The sequence below is a fragment of the Cyrtonyx montezumae genome, unplaced genomic scaffold (genome assembly GCF_038088225.1).
Source record: "Cyrtonyx montezumae isolate F1298 unplaced genomic scaffold, pur_monq_1.0 scaffold_3, whole genome shotgun sequence".
Classification (NCBI taxonomy): domain Eukaryota; kingdom Metazoa; phylum Chordata; class Aves; order Galliformes; family Odontophoridae; genus Cyrtonyx; species Cyrtonyx montezumae.
The window spans coordinates 93,074,534-93,101,084 of NW_027072034.1; the positions used below are offsets into that span (position 1 = coordinate 93,074,534).

At 43.2% G+C, this 26,551-nt stretch overlaps 2 protein-coding genes across 3 annotated transcripts in view; both read right to left on the reverse strand.

Annotated features, from left to right (window-relative positions):
* Window positions 1–7,608: 7,608 nt before the first annotated feature.
* Window positions 7,609–8,517, reverse strand: LOC136051435 (mucin-7-like). Its single transcript, XM_065740876.1, is given in 3 exon segments — window positions 7,609–7,763; window positions 7,766–8,213; window positions 8,335–8,517. Coding segments are annotated over 3 exon segments (786 nt in total).
* A 7,769-nt stretch (window positions 8,518–16,286) lies between these two features.
* Window positions 16,287–26,551, reverse strand: part of PRR5 (proline rich 5) — a 60,261-nt gene continuing 49,996 nt past the window's right edge. For both annotated transcript variants that reach the window (XM_065742406.1, XM_065742405.1), the window contains 2 exons: window positions 20,344–20,482; window positions 16,287–17,396 (listed from right to left, as the gene is read on the reverse strand). In XM_065742406.1, coding sequence (XP_065598478.1) covers window positions 16,849–17,396; window positions 20,344–20,482 — 687 coding nt within the window. In that variant the 3' untranslated portion in view covers window positions 16,287–16,848. The remainder of the gene's footprint in view (window positions 17,397–20,343; window positions 20,483–26,551) is intronic.

Genomic DNA, 26,551 nt, shown 5'->3' on the forward strand with positions numbered 1-26,551 from the left:
AGAAATGATTTAATCCTCTCATGACTTACAGAGAGCAAAAGCATCATTTAGAAGGAGTTTGATGGGGGAGTTGTAGAGAAAACGTGAACCACTCCAGAAATTTCTATCAAATTGAATTACCAAACTCTCAAATTAGTGTGCTAGGCAGAAAATACCACAGGAAAGGACAAAGCTGAGACTCACGAGCTGCCCAACACCTCTCCACTGCATCCCTCTCGAGTTTCCAGCATCTCATGAGGAGGGCAAACCAGAGCACAAGCATCAAGTTTGGACCTCATCTGCAGCACCCTAAAGTATATTCTTTTAAAATCTGCTTATCCTTAGAAACAGGCAGCAGGTTTCAGAAGACAAGAAGTATTCATAAGCCATCAGAATATATACACTTAGAACTAAATATTGTAAGTTGAATGGCAGACGGTCTAATTATTTTGTAACTCTGGAAGTGAGATAATGGGAAACTCAAGAGTGTGACTGATAAGCAATCATAGATAATTAAGCTGGATAATATCTACAGTTCATCAGTGCCAAAAATAAGGACCAAGGAAAAACCTTGCTGGATGCCATGGCTCTGTAGGATGAGGAGGAAGGGCTTGTTTGTGGATTGATTTAAAATGTCCAGAGTGTTTGAAAAAGCTGAAAGCATGATGAATGGGGTTCATGCAATACTTAACATATGGACAGAGTTAGAAGATAACTAACAAGTGAATACAGAAGCTGGTACTGGTACTGCTACTAGTGCTATTTGGAGTAACAATGTGAAGTAATACATGTAAGCAACAGTATGTGCCCCAGCTAAATTCAGAGGTTTACGGTGTTTTACACTTTACATACACCTAACTGGCTTAAATTAGATTCATGTACACATCAAAGGACATACTTGCAGTTGCATGTACCAAAAGCAGAAAGTTCTGGTTTATGTTAAATGAGCTAATAAAAACAGCAAGGAATGAGCATGCACCTTTGCATCAAGTGGAATTTCTCCAAAGTACAGGACTGTAAAACTTTATACATTTAAATTTTAGAATTGTAATCTATTGAAGGGCAAACAAATACTGTGCATTATTCTTAGAAATATCAATTTAAAGTTGCATAGTAGTACAGAAACTATCCCACTTTCAGAAGCTATAGTCTTTAATTAAAAAAATAAAATCAATCAAACAAAAAAAAACATGAAAACATTTAATTTAACCCATTTAGTCATGGTCTGAAGATACTGGTCTGGGAGAAAAAGAACAAGGAAAAGACAAATGTAAGAGAAAAAAAAAGTAAAAAATTACTAAAAAGGAATGAAATATGAGTAAAGGAAAGAAAAGCAATCATGGAAAATAGGAAACAGTCTCTGAGGAAATGCAGTTTTACCTCCCCTTCAGCTGCTAAGGCAGACTTTAGTGTTTTTTGTTTGTTTGTTTTTCCCATGGACTGTTATATTTTTCAGGCATATTTTCTCTCTAATCCCTTTCACGCGCCCTCAGAAACCTGTAAAGAAAATAAAATCAACCCCATCTTCTCAGCTCACCCAAGTCTGATAGAATTTGTTGTCCCTTCTACTCGTATCCCAGGCTTTCCTAGTGACTCATTTTTCTCATTCATAATGCACGCTGTTCTGCCTGATACGAGTTTGCTTACATGTCTTGTTGCACTGCATACCTTCTTGGACACAGAGGCTGCCAAAGTGACGATGCATATTTCAAGGGTGACAAAAGAAGTCATTCACTTGAATAACATGCCAAACCTCATGCAGAATATTCCCCAAACATGTCAGTACTTGGCAGATAATCACTCTTCTTGACAGTTTCTTGCTAAGGATGCACGGAGTGAAGTTTATTCAGAATAGGCCGTAAATGCAAACTGAGTTATGTTTGAGAACCAGCAAAAAAGAGACAGTTTGATGACATACAGTTTGGAATTTCTGTAGTTCTAAGGCCCCGTGGATCAATTCTTGGAATCCCCGGCTCCATTATAAATTCAACAAACAATATTCTGCTCCTGGATGTTAACATGCTGAGTGAGGCAGGGAATCAGTTTACAGAAATCCCTGCAGAGAGAGCAATGATATTACAAGCATCTGTTGTATTTTCAGAAGTATTAAGCTGTCTTGTCTCTTAGGGCTTATTACTATGAACAACTGCTGCATGTGAAAAAGGCAAAAGCCAATGGAAATAAAGCAGGAAAAACTAAAAGGAGGATGTGTACTCCTTAGAAACTCTATGAAAGTTATTGTGGTTAGACAGAAACTTCTTTTAGAAAGTCCCAGATCTACAAGGGCAATTCTGCATACTCTGTAGATGCTGTTAAATGACCCCTGGGCTGTAGCACTTTATTCCATTATACGCACTGTGGGAATGTAAGCCTTGGGCTTCACTGTGCAAGAATTTTCACAAATGCAGAACAGAAGTGAACTGGGTCCCCAGGAATTTACAATCTGAGAAACCTATAAAAAACAGGCAGCAATGAAGGGCAGCAATGAGTTAGACTATCTAAGCAGGAGGTCCTTCTGAGAGTATAGGCTGAGTGCTCTCTCCTATCTCACTCTGTCAAAAATCCACAAACCAATAAAATCATAATGAAATAACTTGAGCACACCTCATGGCCTAAAGGAAGCCTCATCCACGCGTCATACTAACATTCCTTATCCTGTCTGTATGCCTGCACTTTAGTGCATGACAGCAGTTTATTATTTGTTGAGTTTGATTATAGCAGTAAAGATATCTGGAGTTTCCAGCAAATCAGATAATGACAAATGGCCTTCCAGGTAGCTGAATAGGAGGTTTGATAAAGATTCTTGCACAGAAGAGAAAGGATTTTGCAAATCTGCTTACTGGAATTAATGGTGGCTTTAGAAGCCTTTGTACACTATCTTTGGAAGCTGTAAGCTAGATAAGTTCCTCAGTACTCAGGAAAAAAGGCTAAGACAGGAAGCATAGATTCAAAATTACATGAATAAATGTTTAACTTTGCACTAAAACCTCAAGGCCTATACATATAGTCAAACATTGCATGGTGAATTTCAATTAGATTTTCATTCAAGATCTGCCTAATATGCTTTGATATATGTGTTGTTTTGCTTTACATTTGATCAGTTCTTGCCAAAAGAGGGAATTTTGGGCACTGTTTATAGTTAGTACACTTCTTTGTAAACCCATCAATCAGCATCTATTGTGTCTGCTGCCAATTGGGTGTTACTGCTAAATAATATATGCACATAAAATACTCTGCTCAGGAAGTTCATTAAATCTGAGATGACGAAAACCCCTCAAAGCAGACCTGTAAGTTGGGCCTCAGCTTTAGTTGCATCAGCAGAACAGAAATGATACCTTGGCTATCTTGCCATCTCTTGCTGCAATAGGGCCAGCAGTACATACTTCCACACAGAGTGGCTGAAACCTTTATAGAAGTAATTGGTACCTTGCCAACTGAAAGCTAAGGTCAAAATCAATGGCACTGTCTGCTTTCTAGGAATTGCTGTTATCCATTGCTGTAAATTATGGTCGGTGACCTTGAGAAAAGTGCTGAAACCAAGTATAGATCAAAAGCCTATTTAAGTAGCTCATCATCAATTATATTTAGCAATAATATATTTAGCCCTGTACTGATTTTGCCCATCTTTTGAGAAATTTAGGTAATTATGACCAGAAAGAGGTTGGTAATCATACACACTGATGTGCATTCGTCCTTCATATGTTACACGAAGTCTTCTGAAATATTGACTTTGTTCCATCCATTTACATTCAAGTTTTGTCACACATGAATACAAGACAAGAATGCCATGTCGCTGAATCTCTTTTTCCATGGTTAAGAAGAAATGAGATTTTTTTAAGGACTCCATCACGAGGAAAGAACACACAGGACTAGAAATGAGTATTTGGCAAGAGAAGAGAATGCAATCATTTTTGTACTAGCATTTTCATTTAGCTTTGCTATTTCTTGGCAAGATACAGGCACAACTTGTTCCAGTATGTAAAACATTGATCTCTGTTCACACATTGCTGTCCTAGGGATATTTGTTCTGGAAAATGATCTTTAAAAATAGTACAGTGACCATCATGAGTGGCAGCACTGTTCTAAAACCTACTTAGGAAAAAACAGTTTCTCTTCTGCAACTCATACCAAATCATTACTATGATCAAAAGTTAGGGGATGCTTTTTGATGATGTTGTAAATGCATCTGACAGGTGTGAGAGGCTAAGCAAAGTTGCACAAAGTGCTGTAACACTCAGAGACAGAGATTATTCAGCGCTGGAGACTGATGAGTACCCTCATGTCAAGTGAAGCTAGCTGAGTTATACACCAATTAGTGGTAATAATAATATCCTCAGCTGGCACAAAGTTTTTAATGAACAGTGGGATTCCAGTGCATAACAAGCACTCAGGGACCGATCCTAGCCTTGCAAAGCACTCTGTAGTTTACACCTACAGCCCAGTAGGCTGCATGGAGAAGGTGCTGGCAAGCATCAGTTCTGTGATTATTATCTTTTCCTCTTGTGGGTTTACTCTGGAGGTGAAGTAGTACATGGAAATTAGAGCAAAAAAAAAAAAGACAGAAGACTTTTTCTTCTTTTTTGAAGAGGTGAGTGTGCAGAGGAGTGGACTGAGGCAAAGAGAACACAAGAGCACGGCATCATTCAGGCTGGCAGCATTTTGTTTCAGCACACAGCCTCAGTATTGCAATGCAGAAAGCAATGCTTAAAATAAAATAGCCTTCACTGGCAGCAGGAGGCTCAGCATCACATTGCACTGAGCCTACTTTTGCTTTCTGCCAAAGCCAGATGAAAGAAGAGGTCAAGCAGATCTTGGCCCCCAGGGTAACCAAACAAAACAGACGACGTGTGTTTTGTGCTGCAATAGCCAAAAAAAAAAAAAAAAAAAGGGGTCTGTCAGCTCATAAATAAGTGAGGAAGCAGTCTCCAAAACTGCGCTGGGGAACTGATGCATGAATTTCCAGGAGCCATAAAAAAAACAGTTTTACTAATACTGAACTCTGGAAAATCAATCATGCTTCGATTTTTCTAGCCACATTCTGCATAAAACCACAGTGTTAATAATAAAAGACTTAAGGGCAACAATTGTACAGCAAATCACATCTCCAGATTGTCAAATCACTACCTAGAATTCTGACGTTCTGGTAGGTTTTTATGCCTCAACAAATGAACAAATGAACAAATGAAATGTCATGTCATCATTGTTTCTATTCCAGAATCAAAACCTGTAGGCTAACTGAAGATTCCTTCTGCCGAGGTATGTGATGTATTAGTCTAGTCTGAGATTATTTAAGTACACAAAATGGAGTTTTAAGATTTTGAGATTTTATCTTTAGTAAATTTGCTTCTGGTTGTGTGAAGTCCACCATATGAATGTGGTTATTATACTGAGGTGATAATCAAGAGCATGAAGAGAACATCACTGTGGCTGCAAGTGTTGCTCAAAGTCCAATAAATAAATTTAAAAACTCAGGGCTTCTGAGGAGTGAAAAGGAAATCCGCATGAGTAACAAGAGGCTGTTCTCTTTTCTATTATTTGCACTGCTGCAGACACTGTAAGGTGCCTCAGTACACATAACAGCAATTAGGAAAATGCTCTTTCTTCATTTACCACCAGGAAAGAGCTGTGGATCTTTTTACGATCTAGATGAAAAGTTCATTTAGGCCGAAGAAATCAAATAGCCATGTGTGAAAGAACAGTTTCAGAAATGAAATCTACAACAACCCCTTTGGTATAACATATAGTAATGTCCTCAGAACTCAGAAGGCTTTCTGGAAGGAGACTTCAGAGACTCCTGCAATTTTCTGTAGTTTCTTTCATACATACTCTTTATGCATTTCTCTTGAGAGTAAAACACAATAAACATCAATCTTGTTAGCAAGATCTCTGTTACTTTCTCATTGTGAGAAATTCTCTCCTTTCTGGTTTCCATCCTCTGTTCTGCAAGTGCTGCAGGGTGAGGGCCAATGCTGCAGAGTACATATTTGTCTTTGCACTGCACACAAGCTGAGTACAGCTATTTTATTATGGACATTTTGAAATTATAGTTTACCCATTTACTTTCAGGAGGAAGAGAGATTTCCAAAGGCAAAGAATTTCCCAACAATATTCTGAACAGCACTGCTACTAAAAAGGTGCTTTTTTTTGCTTCTATAAAGAAGAAGTGAGGGAAGTATAACTAGCGATGGAAGATGAAAGCACCTTTCCTGCTTTGGTGATGAAAGGGAGATACAGCTTAAGAAGTTTTTTGGAGAGGAAGAAGCATATTAAAAGAGATAAATATTTCTTTACACATAACCCAAGATACTGCCATGCTTCAATGTGGTGATTAAAATTAAGCCTGCCATTTAGAAAATAACAGGGACAGGGCAAGGCAGGCAGGGAGTACTGCATCCTCCTCTGAGCACAGTTTGGGACTCTTGTGTTAATGCTGGCATAATTAGTGTCACTTAAATGGAACTGGGGACAAAACAGAGTAAAGAACAATGTCTTCCAAAGTTCATCCCTAGCCTGGGCTTTCTGATGTTTGTTTCTCTGAAAAAAAACAAAACAAAACAAAAAAACAACCATCAAAGAAAGGGTTTTTTCTTCCTCTGCATGATGACTATTTAAATATTAGTAGTCTCAAGAAAATCAACATGGGATAAAAAAATCTATTTTTCCTAATTTCCACCATTATATGTAAAATATTGCTTTCCTAGTTGATAATGTAGTGCCCATTTACAGTCAAGACAAGGGCTTCATTTTGCATTTTGTAGGAAAATTTTATGAGAAATCCTCCTAGCTTAGTATGTCAATCTCGTTTTTCTTCTTATCAGAGAAACATAACGAAATGCTAACGAAAATTATTGTTTGAACTGATTTTTCATTATGGTAATGCTTTCCCAAAGGCTACACATAGCCCACGGGTGCCAGATGATGCCTCTTCAGACAGGCAAGTTCCAACTTGCCCTCACTTCCTTCAGTTTACCATCTTTATTTCTAATCTCTGCAAAGCTAGATGGCCACAGAGACCAGGAATTAAATTCTTACCTCGTTCTTCTGCAGTAAAAACTGATGCCGAGAAATCCGACAGATTAACTTGACACACCAATGAAATATGTCAAGCAGGTATTCCCTTTATTACAGCTCTGGGTGCATGGGGGATCTCTCCACCAAACATGCACACTGAAGAGAGAAACGGCTACACATTTAAAGGCATAACACATAAATATTCATTACATTCCAAAGATGGACAGAAATTCCAAAGTGAGTGACATCTCTGGTGGTAAATTTCCAAATGTTAAAGGGATTACATTATGTCGCCAGCACATCTGCCTCCTTATCTTCACAGACTCCCCCACTGAGTTGTAAACAGCAATTCCACTTACCATCTCTGGACCCTCCATTGAGTTGTAAACAACAACCCTACACACCACTGTGTTGTCCTTATCTTCATGGGACCACCCTTGTACTGAGTTGCAAACAGCAACTCACTTCAGCAAGACCTATTTATTATTTCTAAGTAATATTAAGTATTTCTATGGTCCCTGAGTTTCCTCCTAAAGTTTCCTGTTTGCTCAAGCTATGATGCCTGGTTTAGATTCAATCCAATTCAGTTCCTTGATTGAAAACATTCCATTCCCACATTCAACCACTAAAATTGAAATTTTTAGGACTAGCATTCATTGTGACAAGGAAAGGCAGGGCGACCCAGGGAGCCTGCAGCTGTGGGGTTTCTGGGGGCTGGGGCAGCTTCTGCTGAGAGCAGTCAGGTGTCAAAGTGGGGACCTCAAAGCACAGAGTGCTGAAGAAGTGGAAGTGTCACCCAGCGTCCTGCTGCTGCTCGGTGGTTGCGTGGAGCAGGGCAGAGCCTGGCACTGTTTTGGTGCTGGTGCTGCAGCAGGGCCTTGTAGGCTGTGAGCGGTGCCTGCTGGGGCCCTGGAAGTGTAATTCCTGGGGTGTTTGGCTGGTGGGGGGCTCATGGGTGCCACTGCCTGTGTGCGTTCTGGCTCTGCTGCATTCAGGCTCCTCTGTGGACCAGCAGCTGCTCCCTGCATGGGCTGAGCACCTCTGCTGCTGCTCTGGGGGCTCTCATTCAGAGCGTCCTACAGGGCAGGGCCATGTGCAGCCACAGCTCTTCTCTTCTGGGATGCTTGTCGCTTGCAGTGCTCCAGCAGGCACAGGTAATCTCTCCTGAAGAATGTGCTGGTGTAGAGGAGTAAGTGGAAAAGGTAAAGGAGAAGAGTTAGGTGCTGTCAGTGTGGGGCAGAAGGACAGCAAGGTACAGGAACTAGGGCTCCTAATGGCTAAGGACAAATGTGGCGTGAACAAGGCTTGACCGTTGCTTTCCTCAGAGGAACTCAGAGGCGAAACTTTGGTTTTCTCTTCTTTGGTAAACGTTGGTGAGTCGCGTTCTTGTGCTATTGCTGTCCCAGCTGCATGACCAGCTGGTGCTTGGTCCCATCCTGCTGGCTCGGTGGAAGCAGAGCCCGAGCTCTCAACCAGCTCCTCCAGATCAGCAGCTGAAGCTGTTTCTGTTGCTGCTGACAGCCCCATTTCAGTATGTGTGGTCTGCCATGGGCCGAAGGTTGTGCGTGCAGCCATTGATGCAGCGAGCCAGTGTTTGCCCTGCATGCTGGCAAGGGGAAGTTGCTGGCACTGCTTGGGGGTTCCAGTGGGAGATGCTCAGGCGTCACCGTGACACATTGGTGTCATCACAGTGACATCACCGTGTGGTGCCCAAGGCCGGGATGCCTGGAGCTGCCCGAGCTGGTATCTGTGAGCAGCACTTGTTGCTGGTACTACCCAGAGCCATGGCTGTGTAAACCTGAGTGCAAAGACATATGGAGCTGTGCTGGAAGGAGACCAGCTGTCGCCAAGGCCGTGCTTCCCCTTCCCTGTGTGCTCCCACAAGTAGCTCCCTGCTGGCCTCCTGGGTATCCCTCTGCTTCTGCAGATGGGCTGGAAATCACTTTCCCAAGCACTGGTACCTGAATAAAACAGCAATCTCTTGCTAGGTTGTGTCCACGTCTTGCCAGTGCTGCGTGATTTCCACGGAGGAGCTTGTGGCAGGGCTCTGCAGTGTCAGCAGTAGTGCAGAGGTTGCTCCGTAAGCCTAGCATGGAGAAAGTCACTAAATGCATTGTGCTTTTGGCATAAACTGGTGTGCAACCAGTCTTAGTTTCATTTGTTTGTTATTTTAGAGATAGAGAAAGCAAGCCAACCAAATCAGGGATGTTATCAAAGCCTTTACAGTCACACCCCCTGCACAGGATGAAGTGGCTTCTCAGTCAAGGGAAGATGTGATCTAGAGGTGGTGTCTGGATGCAGGGCTGGAGTTGACGCAGAGTTGGGGAGGACAGACAGCACTAATGTGGAGGAGCTGTTGAGCCCCTTGAAGGGAGAGAGGCCTTGCAGAGGTGTTGGCCAGTGGGACGGCTGGGCAGTGAGCAGCTATGTGAAGTTTGCCAAGAACACGTGCTGATTTGTGCTTTATTTCCAGAACTACGCACCTATGAGCTACAAAGAAGGAAGGAAGAAGTGGGGGCTGCTGTGGCACAGCCTGCAGTGGGTCCTGCATGACAGGGCTGTCCCGTGGACTGGATCTGCGCAGTGCTGGCTGCAGCTGCACGTTGGGCAGGTAGAGCCTGCAGGTGCTGGCTGCAGCTGCATGTTGGGCAGTGTGAGGCTGCGCCAGGCTGTGAGTCCAGTGGCATTTTAAGGGCCACTGCCCGCATGGCCATTGTGAAGCAGAAGCCAAGGAAAGGCAGGGTGGCCCAGGGAGCTTGACGCTGCAGGGTGTATGGGGGCTTGGGCAGGTTCTGCTGAGAGCAGTCAGGTGTCAAAGTGGGGACCTCAAAGCACAGAGTGCTGAAGAAGCGGAAGTGTCACCCAGCATCCCGCTGCTGCTCGGGTAGAATGCAGAAGGGCATCAAGGTACAGGAACTAGGGCTCCTAATGGCTAAGGACAAATGTGAGGGTGAACCAGGCTTATGGGCTTCTTAGTTTCAGCTGGGATAAAATTTTATTCTTCAGAGTGCTTGGTCCAATGCTGTGGTTTGCTTTGAGATGAAAAACCATGTTGATCGTACACCAACGTCTATAGTCGCTGCTAAGCAGTGCTGTACAGAGCCAACGACGTTGTCAGCAATGGGCCCGAGGAGCTGGGATGGAACGGGGTCACAACAAGTGACCTAAATTGGCCAAAGGGATATTCTGTGTTGTGTGGCATCTAACGGAAGGAGTCTGGAAGGAGGGGATGGGAATTCATCGGGCGGCAGGGTTGGAACTAGGTGGTCTTCTTGGTTCCTTCCATGTCAATCCATTCTGTGTTTATGTGATCTATGATTTAGTTCTTGCCAATGGAAGTGCTGTGTAATCATCGACTATATGTAGTTTGCCTAGAGTACATTCTGCACTGTGTCAGTGGTGCTGCTCTGACTCCACGTACAGACTGGTGGCTGGAGAGCATCCCCAGGAGGGGGATGTGGGCACTCTGTTGATGGCACGTGTTTCAGTATCAGCTGTTTCCCCTGGAGCCAGAAGGGCTACCCCTTCCCTCTCAGCTCTGGATATTCATAGATTCATAGATGCATTAGGTTGGAAAGGACCTACAAGATCATCTAGTCCAACCATCCTCCTATCACCATCCTTACCCACTAAGCTACTAAATCAAATCCCTTAGCACCTCATCTAAACGCTTCTTGAACAGCACTAGGGATGGTGCCTCAACCACCTCCCTAGGCAGGCCATTCATGCATTCTGTACGTTTCTTCCTGAAATTGTTATTTGTCAAGGACTGAGTCTTGGGCATTTGGATTGCAGGGACTTATCCAAATTGATTCAGACCTGTGCTGGCTTCTCAGGCAGTGAATGAATACTCTATAAAAAAATAAAAATATTTAGGCTTTGAAAAAAAGCAGTAATGTTCTGATCCATGACAACTAACAAAACACAGTTCTTGTATTTTCTGAATGCAATGGATAAGATAGGCCTTAAAACTGTCAAAAATGTGAACCCTGCTTAAAACCTTGGCAGGGAGCTGCATCTGAAACAGTGTAAATCTGCAAAATCTGTAATGTATCAGACAGTGAGCATTTTTGTTTTATTTATTTTTTTAAGAAGTACTTGACTGTGGTATTACAGGATATTTTGAATGTACTTGACACTGTAAGAACTGTATTAGCTTTGGATCCCTTCTCAACACTCCACAGCTTGGATGCTATCCGGTGCTTCAGTATTAGTGTCATAAATGCCTCCGTGACATACGACATTTGGTACACTCAACAGGAGCATTCATTTCTGCAAGCAGCAGCAGCTAGGCCATGTTTCCTTCTAGTATTTAGCCATCACTGGGCGAGAGGTGAGCACTTCCACAGCACGAGGGAGTGGGTCAGCCCAGCACCCTGGAGGAAGCCCCACGCAGCAGGTCAGGGAACACATTTAGAGTGTGGTAACTTTCTGAAGGACAAAAACCAGAGGTGGGAAAGTGAGTACATCTGATTCGATGTTGTAGTCCATTCAGAGGAAAGAGCCAGACAGATGGAGCTGAAAGACACATTCATCCCAATAGGATGAAATAGAACAAGAAACACAGCTATTCTGAATCTGCACCACCTTCATTTATGTCTGCCTCCTCAAACATGCAGCAGCGCAGCCACTGGCACAGGGTGAGGGAGCACCTCTTTACATGAGGACACAGATGTCCTGGCCAGCTAGCTGGCTGTGCTACTGTAGAAAAGAAATGAAAAGTGCACAGACATTTGTACCAGAAAAGATAATCCTAGCAAGTGCCAAGAGCAGAAAAGTGAGACTTCTGTTTAATTCTGGAGGGAAACAAGCAGAAAGAAAAACAGACACCCTTCACACACCATAAATTCTTGAACTTCACTGGATCAAGAGGAAAATATGTCAGTTTTAAGAAAAAAAATAATAAAATAGGTAGACCATGCTGGTTTTCCATTAAAACAGCATCTTTGGCCTGTTCACTACCTGGATGCCATTCTGCTTCCATTTTTTGGGTGCAGTGTTTCCACTTCTATACCTTTACCTTACCATGGAATGAGATTGCCAGTGAACATCTGAGGAGGTGACCAGCTGTAGTGTATCACTGCTCCAGTTGATTGCACATCCATCAGGTTTGTGGTGGAAGTGGCTAAATAATTCACAGCAGATGGAGTCTTATATGATAGACAGCTGCTGTGCTGGGGAACACACACACCTTACGTGTGCTTTATCACATGCCTGAGGTTATGAGCCAAGCACTTACACACGAGCAAGCTTCACATCCGTACCTGGCAAAAAACTGTTTGAGTGATCATAAGGAATAGAATATTATGATCTCAATTTTCCACAAAACTGCTGGAAGTGGGAAGATAAATTTTCCTCTTTGGAAGTCAAGCCAAATGCCTTCCTTTATTTTTTTGACTGGAAGAGATGGATGAAGCATGAAGCAGAGATATTTGCTCGTGGGACTCACTGAGTATATTCAGGACAGAATAAGGACGTAAAGTGTTTAAAAGAACATACAACAAGAAGCTTGAGGCTGATAACAACAAAGTAACATGCATTCAAAGGAGGAAAAAAGAAAAAGTGAAGTGCTCAAGAGATAACAGTATTATGGGGGAATGGCTTTTAACTATAAAGGGATAGGTTTAGGTTAGATGTTAAGAAGGTATTTTTTACTCATGATGATGAGGCACTGGAACAGAGAGACTGTGAATGCTCCATTCGTGGAGACATTCAAGGCCAGGTGGGATGGAGCCCTGGGCAGCCTGATCTAGTAGTTGTGAGCCCTGTCAATGGCAGAGGGATTGGAAGAAGATGATATTTCATATCCCCTCCAATGTAAGCAATTCTATAATTCTATGATGATTCTATTACATAGGTATTAATGGCTTGAAAGAACAGAGCCTAATGCCACTGTAAGCTTGTCAGTGAAGATTGCTGTTGAGGAGGAAAGCCATACAGAGCATTGAGATAGATAGGTGGATCATAAATAAGAGTTATTTGGCATGTATAGACCTAATTCAGTGGTGCAGCTCCATTAAAAGGATATGATGGCAACAAATACAGAGAAGTTGGGATTGCACTTATAGCTGTCTCCTCTCTTCGTGCATGCTGTATTATGAAACCTTGGAGCAACAGACAATACACTTGACAATTTGAAGACTGATAAGAACATTATCCCCATGTTCTGAATAGCAGGTGACATACAGTTATTAAGTGACTTAAAGCCATGCGAAAAGCCCGATGAAGACACGGAGTTAAGCTATTCCACTCTCCCAGTTCCGGTCTGGCAGTAGACTAATCTTCATTGTGAAGACAGTAAGAGTGCCTGAAGAATTCCCTGCAAATCCTGATTTCCAAATCAGAGTTCTAGGGTCACTTTTCCCTTGGGCTGCATCCAGCTACCAGGCACTTGCACTGCTAGTGCTTTTTCCTCAGAGAAGATGAGAATTGCAGCCTGCAACTACAGCAACCATGTGCTTGGTCTGGTGCTTGCAAACCACTGAGGACAGCAATCTGGAGAGATGGCAATTTTAGAACGCACTTCCAGGCAGAGTACATTCCCTTGCTAGGAACATTCGTACTTGCTAGGAACTGAGTAATGGAAAGTCACTTCCCTCATTTCTAAGGAGAAAAAAAAGAAAAAAAAAAAAGAGGTCTCCATTTGAACAGCATTATTTGCAGTCAATCATTCTGCTACTTCCAATTGTTCTCCAGGGAACTGTAAATCTCCGCCATGGTGTTCAGGAGCCACTCATGAGGTCATCTTCTTAGTTCCTTTCACTAGCACAGCACTCACCCTGCAGTGCCAGACAGCAGGAATTTAAAGTATTATCTGTCGCTCTGCATAGCCCTTGCAGGATCTTGGAAGCCATCCCAACTAGGAAAAGAGCAGAAAGCTCTTGGTATTCAGATGATGATGTAAAATGCCAGAGATTATAACAGAAGAAGGGTAGTGAGAAAGAATTAGCACAGAGTGCCCTGTTAAGACCATAGTCTGCGTGCAACTGGTGCACTGGGACGCTGTCTTCTAGCAAGCATTTGAAAGCTGGAAGCCATCACTTCACAGACATGTTTTGCCGTGTTCCTGCAGTACTATTTTGACTTACTTATTACCTGCATAATGCCTCCATGGTTTGTCTCTAGGAATAGCCCACCCCTAATTTGATCACATTTAGACTGCCAGTAGGAAGATCACAGATCAGTACAGTCTCATACCTATGTAGACTCCCACATTCAGTTTTTCAGTTTACAGTCATACTTGTCTGCATGCTTTGATACTGAAGGAGAGACAAAAAGCCACCCTACCACCGTTGCAGTAAGGAACTTCACTCTAGCTTCATACTTTCAGGTTCTCCCTAGCAAGCCTGCTGAGTCTAATGCTTCCTTTAATTAAACAAATAGTCCTGAAACTGCAGCTTGAACCTTTAGAACCAGAATGTGTTTGCTCCTTCCTTAGTCATTACCCCACTAAAAGCCTTTGCACAGCAGACAAAACAGGCTTCTCTTAATACCTCAATTGCTAAGAGAGATGCCATTTTAGCTCAGCTAGCTCTAAACCACAGCAAGAGCATGCTCCAGTTAACTTAGTTAAGTGCAAGCCAGTTAAGATCCTCTTCATCCTAAAGATGAATACACACACAGTCCTTTTCCTTCAGCTCAGCGGTGCTTACAAAACACACCACCACCCATAAGAGCTAGTAACAAAGCCCAACAGCCCTGTGTTCAACTTGCTTAATCATTCAACCCCATTACTACTGGTAATCAGAGGTTTGTGGGCTAGGCCAGGTGTTAGCTTTACTTTGCCTTGTTTTGCTTTGCTTTGGTTGTTTTGGGTTTATTTATTTATTTTTTTTATGTATGTATGTTACGAAGAGTCTGTATGCCTACAGAAGATCCTTCTGCTGCTTGAGCTTTGACCCTAAACAGTCCATGTTAAGGTTAAGAATTAGAAACGTAAAAGCTCAGTTCAAACTATATGGTTACAGTGACGCAATACTCTGCAGTAGCAGTTGCTGTCTTTAACCCTCTCTTTAAGTATCCTCTCAAAACAGCCGAAGGAGTATTTTTGTTCATTAACTCCATTCATTCAGTGTGGGAGCAGTGAGTTCATTTCCGGCACAGCAGGGGATTCAGTATCTTCAGTCACGGAGGATGACACTAACTGTACAAGAGACTCGGGTGGGATCTCTCCACTTTTATCCTGTGATATCGGAACAAAGTACAGCAAGACCTCCTGTCTCCTGCAGTTTGTACAGAGCCAAATGTGGCCCCAAACATGCCTTGAAAGTGTGGCCTTCCTGCACGCCCCATTGAGCAGAGTGTGGGCAAACACCTGTTGGCACCACCACCACCACTTGTTAAACATACGTTGGTGTGCTCCAGTGCAGTACCATAGGATGAGAAAGGCATCACCACGGTCAGAGAGCAGCTCATGAGTGGTCTGATCATCTGTGGATCCCAGCCATACATGCAGAGGCACTGGAACTGCTGCATCTATGTTTCTACTAGTTGATTTTGGCAAGGTACCTCCACATTGACTCTCCGTGTTAGATGGTCCCACAGGCAAAGCAGCACATCTTGATCCTGGAACTGTGCTCAGGTCTGCGTATGCCTAGAACGCGATGCCAAAACTGGACTGGCTTTTTGGTTTGGGCACTTACACCGGGGAGTGGTGTTTCAGCCTGGTTGGGTTTTAATTATCACATTACCCACAAGGATTGTTCCTTGGTGGTAAAATTTGAGACTACTGGGACATGGACAAGATTGCTTCTCTCTACGTGAAACAAAAGAAGCATGACATCACTTCTTGAGTCCTTGAGCTTCTGAGCTAAGAACCAGGTCTTGCTGCATCACTCCGAGGCCCATCTCTGCTGGGCAGCTGTGGAGGTGCCCACTGCCTCCCAGCTCCAGAAGAGACACCTGGAATGGAATGACGTAGAGTAGCGTAGCATCTGCTGTGAAGCCACCTGGTCAAAAATCTGCCCAGGCATCAGGATTTCTAGTACCAATCTACTGTAAAACCACTGACATACTTTACATACTTAAAATTACAATATATGAATTATGGCACTCCTTTAAGAATATAAATATATAATGAAGATGCCCACTGAGAGGCCCTGTTTTTATTTACTTAGTAAAAACAGTGAAGTTGAACTCTGCTGGCATTTCTCCATACAATGGATGCTCCAGGAGTCAGCAGTGCACTGATTTCTTGGAAGTGCCATGCCTTAAGAGCCAGTTTCAAAGACAACTCACTCACAGACACAAAGCACCAGCCATGAAGCGGAACACAAGACGTCAGGCATCGCAAGACATCAGGTAGCACATTTCCATTTATTTGCTTTTCTTCAAGAACTCTTAACTCACCACTGGGCGAAGGAGTGCATACAAGATGTACAAGAAAAGATTAAAAAGAGACTTCTTTATCATTGTATTCTGTGGTACGAAGGCCCACAGCCTCTGATTTTTCGTTTTTCTTTTTAAAAGGATAAGTTTCTGTGCTCTGGCTGACACGTTACAGTCCAGAGAACAACCTGCCCTTCTACAGGAATCTCTTGAGTCATTTACTAGGCGGCATTACTGAATAGGCGCTGCCAGTTGTAACAACAGCATTTTATCAGACACCTGCTCGTTTGTGATCCCCTAAGTTTAGAAAGACAGTAAGAAATCAGAATGCAGAGGATGGGGACAGGGAGAAGTCATTGGGGTTTCTCCCCCCGGGCTGCTGACTCCCTCCTGCTGTAAACTCTTGCGTTTTTATACTTCAGCACAGCTAAGGTTGTGCCTTAGACATACAAACGTTTTGCCCATGGTCTGACTGAACACGTTAGTATCTTTCTTATATATTAGAACCCAAGGCTCGTGTCCTGCTGTCCTTCACATGATGCTCTGTCTGTTCACGTCCACATTGTACGCTGATGAATTGGAACAGCCTCGGCCAAAATCAATAAAAATGCCTTCAGAATCAGAGTCAATTGACTCTAAAATCTGATCTACTATGTTCTCAGGGCTAGAGGAAGGAACTGGAATCAAGGAAGGGTCCCTGTCCAGCTCAAAAGACCTATGTGGGTCGTCCATGGAGTGGAAGTGTCCTTTCTGTTGCTCCACTGTACTGAGTTTGCCAGTGCACTGCGCTGACCCAGCACTGGACCGCTCCTGGTCTGACAGCAAGTTTTTTGTGGCCGTCATGGAGCTCTTAGAACCGTTGTCCATGATGGTGGTGAGGTTGGAGTACCCCTGGAGCTCCAGGCAGGAGGTCATTTCCGAAACAGAGTGTCTTCGGATGCTCGTCCCATTGGCAGCCATGCCCTCCGTTTCATACTCGGCTACTGGAGTCAGCAGTGGATTATTGTAGCTTTTCGATCGCACCACAGGGTTCTTGGCAAGGATGTCACCTGACTTGGAACGCCTGAAGAAGCGCTTCTCTGCAAATAAAGAAAGATCCAGAGTAATAGCTGTGAGGTCTCCTGTTTTTGTGGTATTCGCAGTTAGGAGTGTTCAAAATAAAAGTCAAGGCCCAAGTACTCGTAAGCTCTTCTTGTGTGACTGGAACTTGTTAAAAATAATACATTCTGCTGATTTCAGAGATTCATAGGATTCAGTTCCTAGCTTTCTTTATCAGTTTGAATGCCTCAAATCTATTTAGAAATAGCTGAAACTCCCGTACAGTCGTTCAATTTCAACTGCTGGAGTAAAATAGTAAATATTGCAGGAGACATGACGTACAATTGCAGATATTTTCTTCAAGCTGTGACAGAAAGCCAAACTCTGTTCTCGTTCTGCCTCTGAAGATCACTAATTTCAAGTATTTGAAAGCTAACTTTTAAGATTTGTGGCACTGATTTCTGTTTAACTTCACCTTTCCCTTGTGCTTTCAGATCCTCATTTCTTCAATCAAAATGAAAAGTGCACTGCAGAGACAGTACAATCAACCCACCTAAGAAGGCAGGGAACCAGCCACCCACGCTGGGGAAATCTGATCTCTTCAGATTTGGGGCATTAAGGATTAAGATACACAGTTTTACTCGATAATTTTGGAAAAAAACCTGTGATTCAGAGCATTGTTTGGAGACCACACAAGAGAACACCAGTAGTCTTTGGAAATGGTCACTGGAGGGCGGTGCCCACAGCACCTTTCTGAGAAACATTGCTGCACTCAGCCCATTAAGTTTTAATGATGCTGTTGTTGACCGAGTGAGTTCTTTCCAAAGAATGAACGGCAGGTGGCAGCAAGTGAGCACGGAGATCCTCCACCAGTGTTTTAGGGCTGGAGTGCTCTCTGCAGCTAGATCAAACGTTTTGCATATTTCATTGCTCTTTCTCACTTGTGCAAAAAGTAAAAGGAAAAATATGTCGTATCTATTGGGTCACACATCTGAAGCTTTCTCCCTGCCATTCATACTTCCCATCCTCATTAAAAGGGCATGGCTGGAGAATGGAATTGATTTTAGTCTGGATGTCAACTATAGCCACTGAAAACAACAACAACAAAAAGCTTGAAATTAGGATGCTTAGCGTATGCTCAGCTCCAAACTATGAGAATCCCTTTAAAAATGCCTTTCTCTTCTACAGTCACACTTTTGTGCTTACCTGGATACAAATGCCCCTTGGATTCAGGTTCATTGTCCAAAACAAGACTCATTTAGGGGTACTCCTACAGATCAGCATCACAGATTCAGCAAGGCAAGGTGCCCAGTTCAACAAAACCTTCCTAATTTCTGCTGACACACAGTATAGCATTGATCTTCTGATAACTCATTCCCTGGGAATTTTATTCTCTTCGAGTGCATTTTTTCTGTCCTGATGTATAAGAGCCTTTATTCAGAAAACAATTTGGAGCTCCATTTAAGTGACTGTGGCCTTTTAATGGCAAGTAAAGAATACAAAGTAGTACTCCTAAACCTAAATTCCTAAACCTACTCCTAAATTTTCCATAAATAACTGGCCTCTATTTATTCACATTAAAAAGATTCATTTCTTAAATGTGTACTGCAACACAACCATTTTTCCATCCAGCTTCAAAGGAAAATCAGCTACCACACTGACCATTTCTTACAAGCAAACAGATGAAATTGACTGTACAGAAATTGCACCATTTAACTTGTTTACTCCTCTATTTTCTCTATTCAAGTAGGCCATCACAGAATTCACATGAAAATATTTGGGTAGTACCACATTTCCTTGTTGACTTATGCTGGTAATATCCCCTTCATAATTTCAACAAATTGCATCACTCAGAGGGATTTTCAGAAGGCCTTCCTCTTGGCATAGTCTTGCCTTCACAGAACAGAGCACAGGGAAACCTAGACAGTAAGATGGAAGGGACTCTGCCATCAGGCAGGACCACTTTTAATCACTTAGTTCCTTGTAGGTGCCTAGGTAGTGACATATAAATGGCACCTTTAGCAGTGAATACTTAACAGCCTCCACATGCAGTTTATTCCAGCATCTAACCAAATCAGTGTTATTTTCCCTTCCATTTCGTCTTAATTTTCTCTTCATTTGTGTGTGCTACTCTTCTTATCTTCTACCCTGCACAGACCTATTACACGCTTATCACTTAGTCTTTGCTAAGACAAATTCTCATTTTCCTGCTTTAAATAATCTTGTAAAATCTTTCCACACTAATGAACACTACAGAAATTGCTTCTTACTTCTTCCTCTCTCTGTCTATAAGGCATCCTGTGTTATTGCTCCCAAAAAGGTAGAATGGAAAAGCAAAACATACTCCAGATTCAAAGCTTTAAAGCAGTAACTGCTGGTTTCATCTTCTGCCACTGCCAGATCATCATGACTTTACATATTGCATGAACTCAGAGAAATAGTGTGGTCATACTGCTCAACCTCATAAAACCATAGGATCACCAAGGTTGGAAGAGATCATCCAGTCCAACCATCCACCTATCACCAGTATTGCCCACTGAACTATATTCCTTAGTACCACATCTATACTTTTCCTGAACCTCCAGGGATGGTGACTCTACCACATCCCTGGGCAGCCCATTGCAGTGCCTGACCACTCTTTGTGAGAAGAAGTATTTCCTAATGTCCAGCCTGAATCTCCCCTGGTGCAACTTGAGGCCATTCCCTCTAGTCCTGTATGGAAGAAGACGCCGACCTCCACCTTGCCACAATCTCCTTTTAGGTAGTTGTAGGGGGCAGTGTGGTCTCCCCTGAGACTCCTCTTCCCTGGTCTAAACAATCCCAGCTCGCTCAGCCACTCCTCATAAGACTTGTGCTCCGTTCCCCTCACCGGCTTCACTGCCCTTCTCTGAGCTCTGGTCTCCTCACATGCAGGCCCCTGTCCTGTGTGGACTGAGCTTTTGGTGATGCTCTCTGTGCTGTGTCAAATCAAGCTGCTGTTATACTTACCCAGGATACAGGAAGAGTGTGTGAAGGGTCCATCACTGGAATACAGACCATAGGTGCCCAAATAAGGTGAAACCACTTTCTGGATCAGTGATTCCAGTTTCAAATAATCTTCAGTCACTCCTTTTGACTCATGGACCCCCTAAAAGAGAAATACCAACGTGATGAGCACCATCTCCTCCAAACACAAGCTTTCCCTGTTCACCACAGCAGAGAGGTGGCAAGCACATTCAGTAAATTACACAGCTGAGGTAAACTGTAATGTGATTTTTTTTCTACAGCTGCTTTGCCTGACTGTAAAGTCAAGAGATGTGAGCTGAAACAGAGACTCACCATGTAGCACTGTACAGATGCTCAGGAGGAAGCAGTAGCTTTTCTGAGGAGTTGAAAATGCAGGCTTTTAGAAGTGGCCTGGCTAGTACAAGAACAATCTGGGATGATGGAGGATGAGGTCTGTGAAGACTGATTAGACCAGCCCCAGACTTGTTTGCAATCCTGTACTGGCTTCCTGAACAAAAGGCGAGCCCTCACTACCAAGCACTGCACCTGCAGCTGGTACCACATGGTGGCACTGCCATGTAAGCAATGCAACAGGGACAAGGAAAAGATGAAACTGATGCTCAGAATTATTTCTTCTATGATATTATATGAAAAATAACGTCTATAGTTTTTCCTTTTACTTGCCAGAGCAAGAGAGGCAAAAATCAATAAACTCAGGCAAAAGTCACATTAAAATTAGCAATTGCAACAATCCCCTAGTGACAAAACCTATTGTCCTTAGATCTTAATTCTGCAGTTCTACTCACAAATGGGCTTATAAGGCTGAGGAGGTGACAGGAAAATTCTGCTGTCTCCCTTCCACTCGATGTGTGTGCTCCTGCGCTGAGCACAGCACTATTAGCTCGTGTGCAGGACTCCTCATGCTACCTGAAGTGTACTGACCTAATGTTGTATGTGTGACAAATCTTGCTGCACAATTTATGTCCTAATTGTCATTCTCAATAGGAATTCTTCTTGAATTTAGTTGGATTCCAGACTATTGAAAAGACAAAGAAACAACATGTTGGAATAAAAGCCTCCTGAGAGACAGATGCAGATCAAATGGGTAAAACTGCAACACGTGATAGTATCTTGATGTTCTGGATGTATTTGCTGCTGAGTATGATTCACCAAACAGTATCCATGAATGCATATCAGCCCCACGTTGTGTTTGTGAATATTTGCTTCACCCCTTGGCTGAGGCATGGCTGGAATACCAGCTGGCACTCCCTGATAGAAATTTATGAATGGAAAACAAATAAAATCCAGCAGAGGGTACACAGAATCTCGATTCCAACTCAGTGGGCTTTAGGTAATGAGTAACAATCTCTGCAGATGTGCTATGTCCTGTAAAACTTTCAGGGATTCACAAATACAAATATGAACGGAAGCACATATGCTGTGAAACAGCAAGCTTGCAAACATCAAAATGACTGCAGAATAAACCCATAACTACCTAAGCAATTCAAACCAGACAAAAATAACACAGGAATACTTCAGAAGGCTTAGTGAAGGTACATGTATTATTTCTAAGTTACGGAGGTCTGCACCAGGGAAAAGGTTTCCAACAACAGGAGGAAGGCTATGTTTTTTGATATTGAGATCTGCTCCATCTCCTGTCTTGGGATTTAGCCAAGGTCTTTTCAGTCCTCACAAAGGTAACTTGTCTTCTATCCTAATATTCATGACTCCCTCTCTCTCATAACCTGCTGACAAGGATCAAAACATCAGGCCACCCACTCCAGGTGGCTATTCCAGTTACCTCAGGAACCAGTTTCTTAATTGCAAAACATAAAACTGGTGGCAAAGGCAAGTGATATTTAGCATTGCCCATAGCCAAAATTTGAGGCTTTAAATACTTTTCTGCTGCTTAGGTATTTTTGGTGAAAGAGGTCGGTTAAAACGTCAGCCGTGGAGAACAAAACCCATAATTTTCTAGTACCATGCTGCCCACAACATAACCCTGACCGCTAGCAGAACTGAGATACTGTGTGAAGTGTTAAAAGCATCCTCACTCAGTGGCATCTTAACGCTGTCTGATTTCCTGTCAGTTTCACATGCTTGAATTTTTGGTTTTCCTTCGCTGCGCCCTGCTTGCAGGCACTGGAAATGCCCCCTTCTCTCAAACTCCCAAATCCTTAACCACTCACATCGGCTTCTTCTCCAGCCCAGCCCTCAGCTCTGATCCTTCTCCCCAGGAGCAGTGCACAACACCAGCCCTTCGTTCACCTCACTTTCAGTTGCCACCCGCCAAGTGAAGAGGCTGTAAGATAGTACTCGCACAGTGTCAAGCCACCCACTATTAGCACAACCAGCCACTACTCTGATTCCTCACTTCTGCCATCACTCACAGGATGCTTTCCAAACCACACTGGGAAGTCAGACAGCACCTGGCACCCACTGGAGCTCTGCTCTGCATCTTGGCAGAGCTGTGCAACCTCCACCTGCAGCATCCTTCCCATGGCAGCTGTTGTTGCCAGCCTTACTGAAGGCAGCTCCCTCAAACCATGAGAAACAGATGTCGGACTTCCAAGTCACCAATAAATAAAAAAAGTGTTCTCCTGCTACGCTGGCAACTCATGGTTCTTATATGTACTGCTTGATGTCTTAGCAGACTGACATGCCACTAAGTATCAATAAAGCAGCAGTCAGATCTCTCAGGATAGCTGCTTAGCTTGCAGGAGACTATATCATAATTTAGAGGAAAAAATGAGAACTTGGAACATTATCAGTAAAACAGAGGATCTAGCCTTATATTTAATGCAGTATTTGCTCTGCAGTCATGCAAAAACTTACTTTAAAAGATAACTCTACCCTTTCGTGAACTCAATTTCATTTTAGCAAGAGAGTTTCATGCTTCTCTGAAAGCATTAGATGTATCTATTACCTCATTATCTTTCGAAGGATTGCAGTGTACCATTTTGACAAGCCCACCCTACTCCCAAGGCATGGATAATTGGGATTTAAGTCTTGAATGTGTGAATACCGTCACATACAGGAAAAGTTTGTGCTCAGCACCCAGAAGGAGACGTGTTTTTTCATGTAATACAGCATCCAAATACCTGACATCATTAACCTACAATTAAAACACTTAGAGAATGATACACGGCAGTTTGAAAGCATTAAAGGGACCCTATGCACTACTGTTTATGGTATCTAAAAATATATCTGTAAGTACTCCCAGAAGACCAGTGGTTATTAGGGTCGCTCTTTTAGGAAGTTCCTGCCCTCTCTGCTGGAGCTTTTCACATCCAGGAGCCTGTGGCCACCAGCAGTGACCATGTCATCGCAGTGATGACAAGAGGTACTGAACTACTGCCAGTGCAGCAAGTGAACCACAAACTCCCACTGACTAAAGGACACAAGGACTTCATGCGAAAACACAGGGGAATTAATAGGTGATAAGCTCACCTTGGCACTGCTAGTAAGTGTTCAGAACAGTGTGGGGTTCAGTAAACTAATGCAGTAAACTCAGCCTCCTTTTTGAAATACACGGGACCGCTCTAAGCATCAAGGAGATCCTAAAGTGGGCCTGAACCCAAAGAAAGAAATAAAACATCCTTCAGGCAGAGCAACCTCCTGTTGAATTCTCTGTGAGAGGATGTGAGCATGCCTGAAGCCTCTGCCCCTGTACTCTGGGGCAGCCCCACTGAGGCTCCATCTCTTTCTTTTTGTTCATCATAGCAACCGAGATCCTTTCATTTTTGCTAACAATGACACTTACAAATAGATAGAACTGGCATTTCCAAATGAATTCTGCTGATAGGTTGGTAGGTCTTATTAGACAGCCTGGCTAAGCTAGGGTGCAGTTTTAGGCTTCCCATATTCCTGTAAGCAGCTTCAGAACTTCTGATAGAAAAGAGCTGGTTTGTGAAATCTGACGTGCATCTGAAATGGAGCTGGTTTTGTGTCTCTCACTTCTCACCTCAACAACTGAATGCAAAGCTGCATGTCTCCTTTTTACTGGTACTAGGGATCAAAGTGATGCCAAAACTGTACTGTTTGTTGGCAGAAAGTGATAACAAATCTCTGCTGTTGATAAGGCAGACTGATAATGAATGACATACATCTCCTTAGGACCAGAAGCCACAGAGCAGGTTGTGGGAATTTCCACACTGTTGCTCCATGAATTACAGCCTGCTCACACATCCTTGCTAGCACAGCAGTAAGTAGAACAAAGATGAAATTTCCCTCTCAAGTACTCCTACTGGGCAGAGCAACCACAAGCAAAAGTATGGTTCATTCAACACTTCATCCAACTGTCTTGAAATCTTGGGGATTGGTGGGTTATGTTGGCTCAGAAATGCCTCATGTTATTCCACTTCGGTATCTTATCTGGATTTCCAATGGCCATTACTCTCTCATACCCAGCTCCTCTCCATTCAACCCTTAGCTTCATCCTATTGCCTCTACTCTCTCCTCATACCCCATATTCATCCTCAGCTCCTTTTTCAGACCTTGTGCAAGCTCCCCACTATCTGCTGGGCTTCTCTGCAAAGCCCTCTGTGTTCATCTTGACTGTAGGCTGCTTAGGTACTGGACCACTGGAACTTGACCCATGTAACTCACGCGTGTGTGTGAAAATAAGCACAAACAACCATTAACACCAAACCACTTCTAAGTAGCCAAGGGAAATTGAAGAGTTTTGCTCAGAACTTAGGAAAGGTGACAGGTCCTTCACAGTTTCCAGTTCTGACTAATAATTTCCACTACTAGGAACAACCTACAAATGGAGATCTTAGTCAGTTGCTTTTCATTTCCCTCTTTAGCACAGAGTATTATAGGACCATTTACCTAATAAATTATACATGAAAAGGTATCTCCAGGACCTGAGTGCACCCTAACAACTGGACATAATGCTGACCTAATGGGGCTGACTACCTCAGCCCAGCCTGCAAATATAGTTGAGCTCAAGTGTACACTGGCCATTGATTACATGACTATAGTACTCATTAAGTTCAGCTTTAACATTTCAGCTGGTCAGCATGGTTTACATGAATAAATGGGGGTGTGGAAGACTGCCTCCTTATACAGCTGTGACAAACTGCTGGGTAGCAGCACTAGCACAGGGGACAGACACTAAGCAGGAATGGCCGCAAGCCAGATCCTAGTTTACTGACTTCTGGACTACAGAAACAAAGGAGCAAAAACCAGACTTCTGGGTTAAATAATCATAGCAATCATTACTCTTGGTGTCTTGATGACCCACAAGAGCGAAGTCCCTGGGGCAGGAAGCTGTAGTAGGAGCTGTTATGCAGCTCAGATTTTGTCCAAAATACATTTCCTGAGAATTAGGCTGCTGGGGCATGCTTACCTACCAGCCCCTACCAACAAAAAGCAGTCCTACCCTCATCCTGCATGAAAGGAAACATGTTGCAGGAGGTGCTCACAGGGTCAGGCCCAAATGCAAAATGAGGTCCGACTTTCAAAAACCGACCTGTCTCAACCACACAGAAAAATGGCTAAGAAATGTAGCTCTTTTCTGCTAAAGCCCAGAAGGCTCTTCGGAGGAAATAAAAATGCATTAAGAAATGCATTTCTCTCTTTCATTGGCAAAGGACCAGATCAGTATGACTGACATACATGTAATGCAATAATCTGACAAATATTGGGTAGTAATAATTGACCAGATACTCCCAAGGTGAACTGCGATTAGAAGTCACAAGCCATACCACCACACAGATGCAGAATAATATCTATAGTGAAAATTTGTGTTATTCAGCCAGTCCTGCTTGTGAAGAAGTGATAAGAGTGCACAGACTGCACCGGTGACTGCATGATAGCAAGATGTGCCTCTTATTTCAGTCAGTGAAACAGCAGAAGGCTTCCTTGTAACAGATGAGTGAAAAAGTGCCCTCACAGGCTATGAATGCTTCTTGCCCAGCTTGAGTGTAACACTTTTCATGGAGCCATACATAGCCTTCTCAGATGGGAAGCAACACAGCAGCAACCCTGACTCAGGGCGGGCATGAAATCACTGCAAGTGGGGTGTGGGGACTGTGGGACACTGGGCTGTCCTCCTTTGCACAGCTGTTCTTACTGCATGGCAGAGCACCACATGATCTTCCCCCTCACTCCTTCTCCATCAGCTAACTTGCACAACATTCTACTGAAAAACTCACTGACCTTATTCTTATATCCCCTGCAGCAACTGCCTGGGATCCAATCAGAA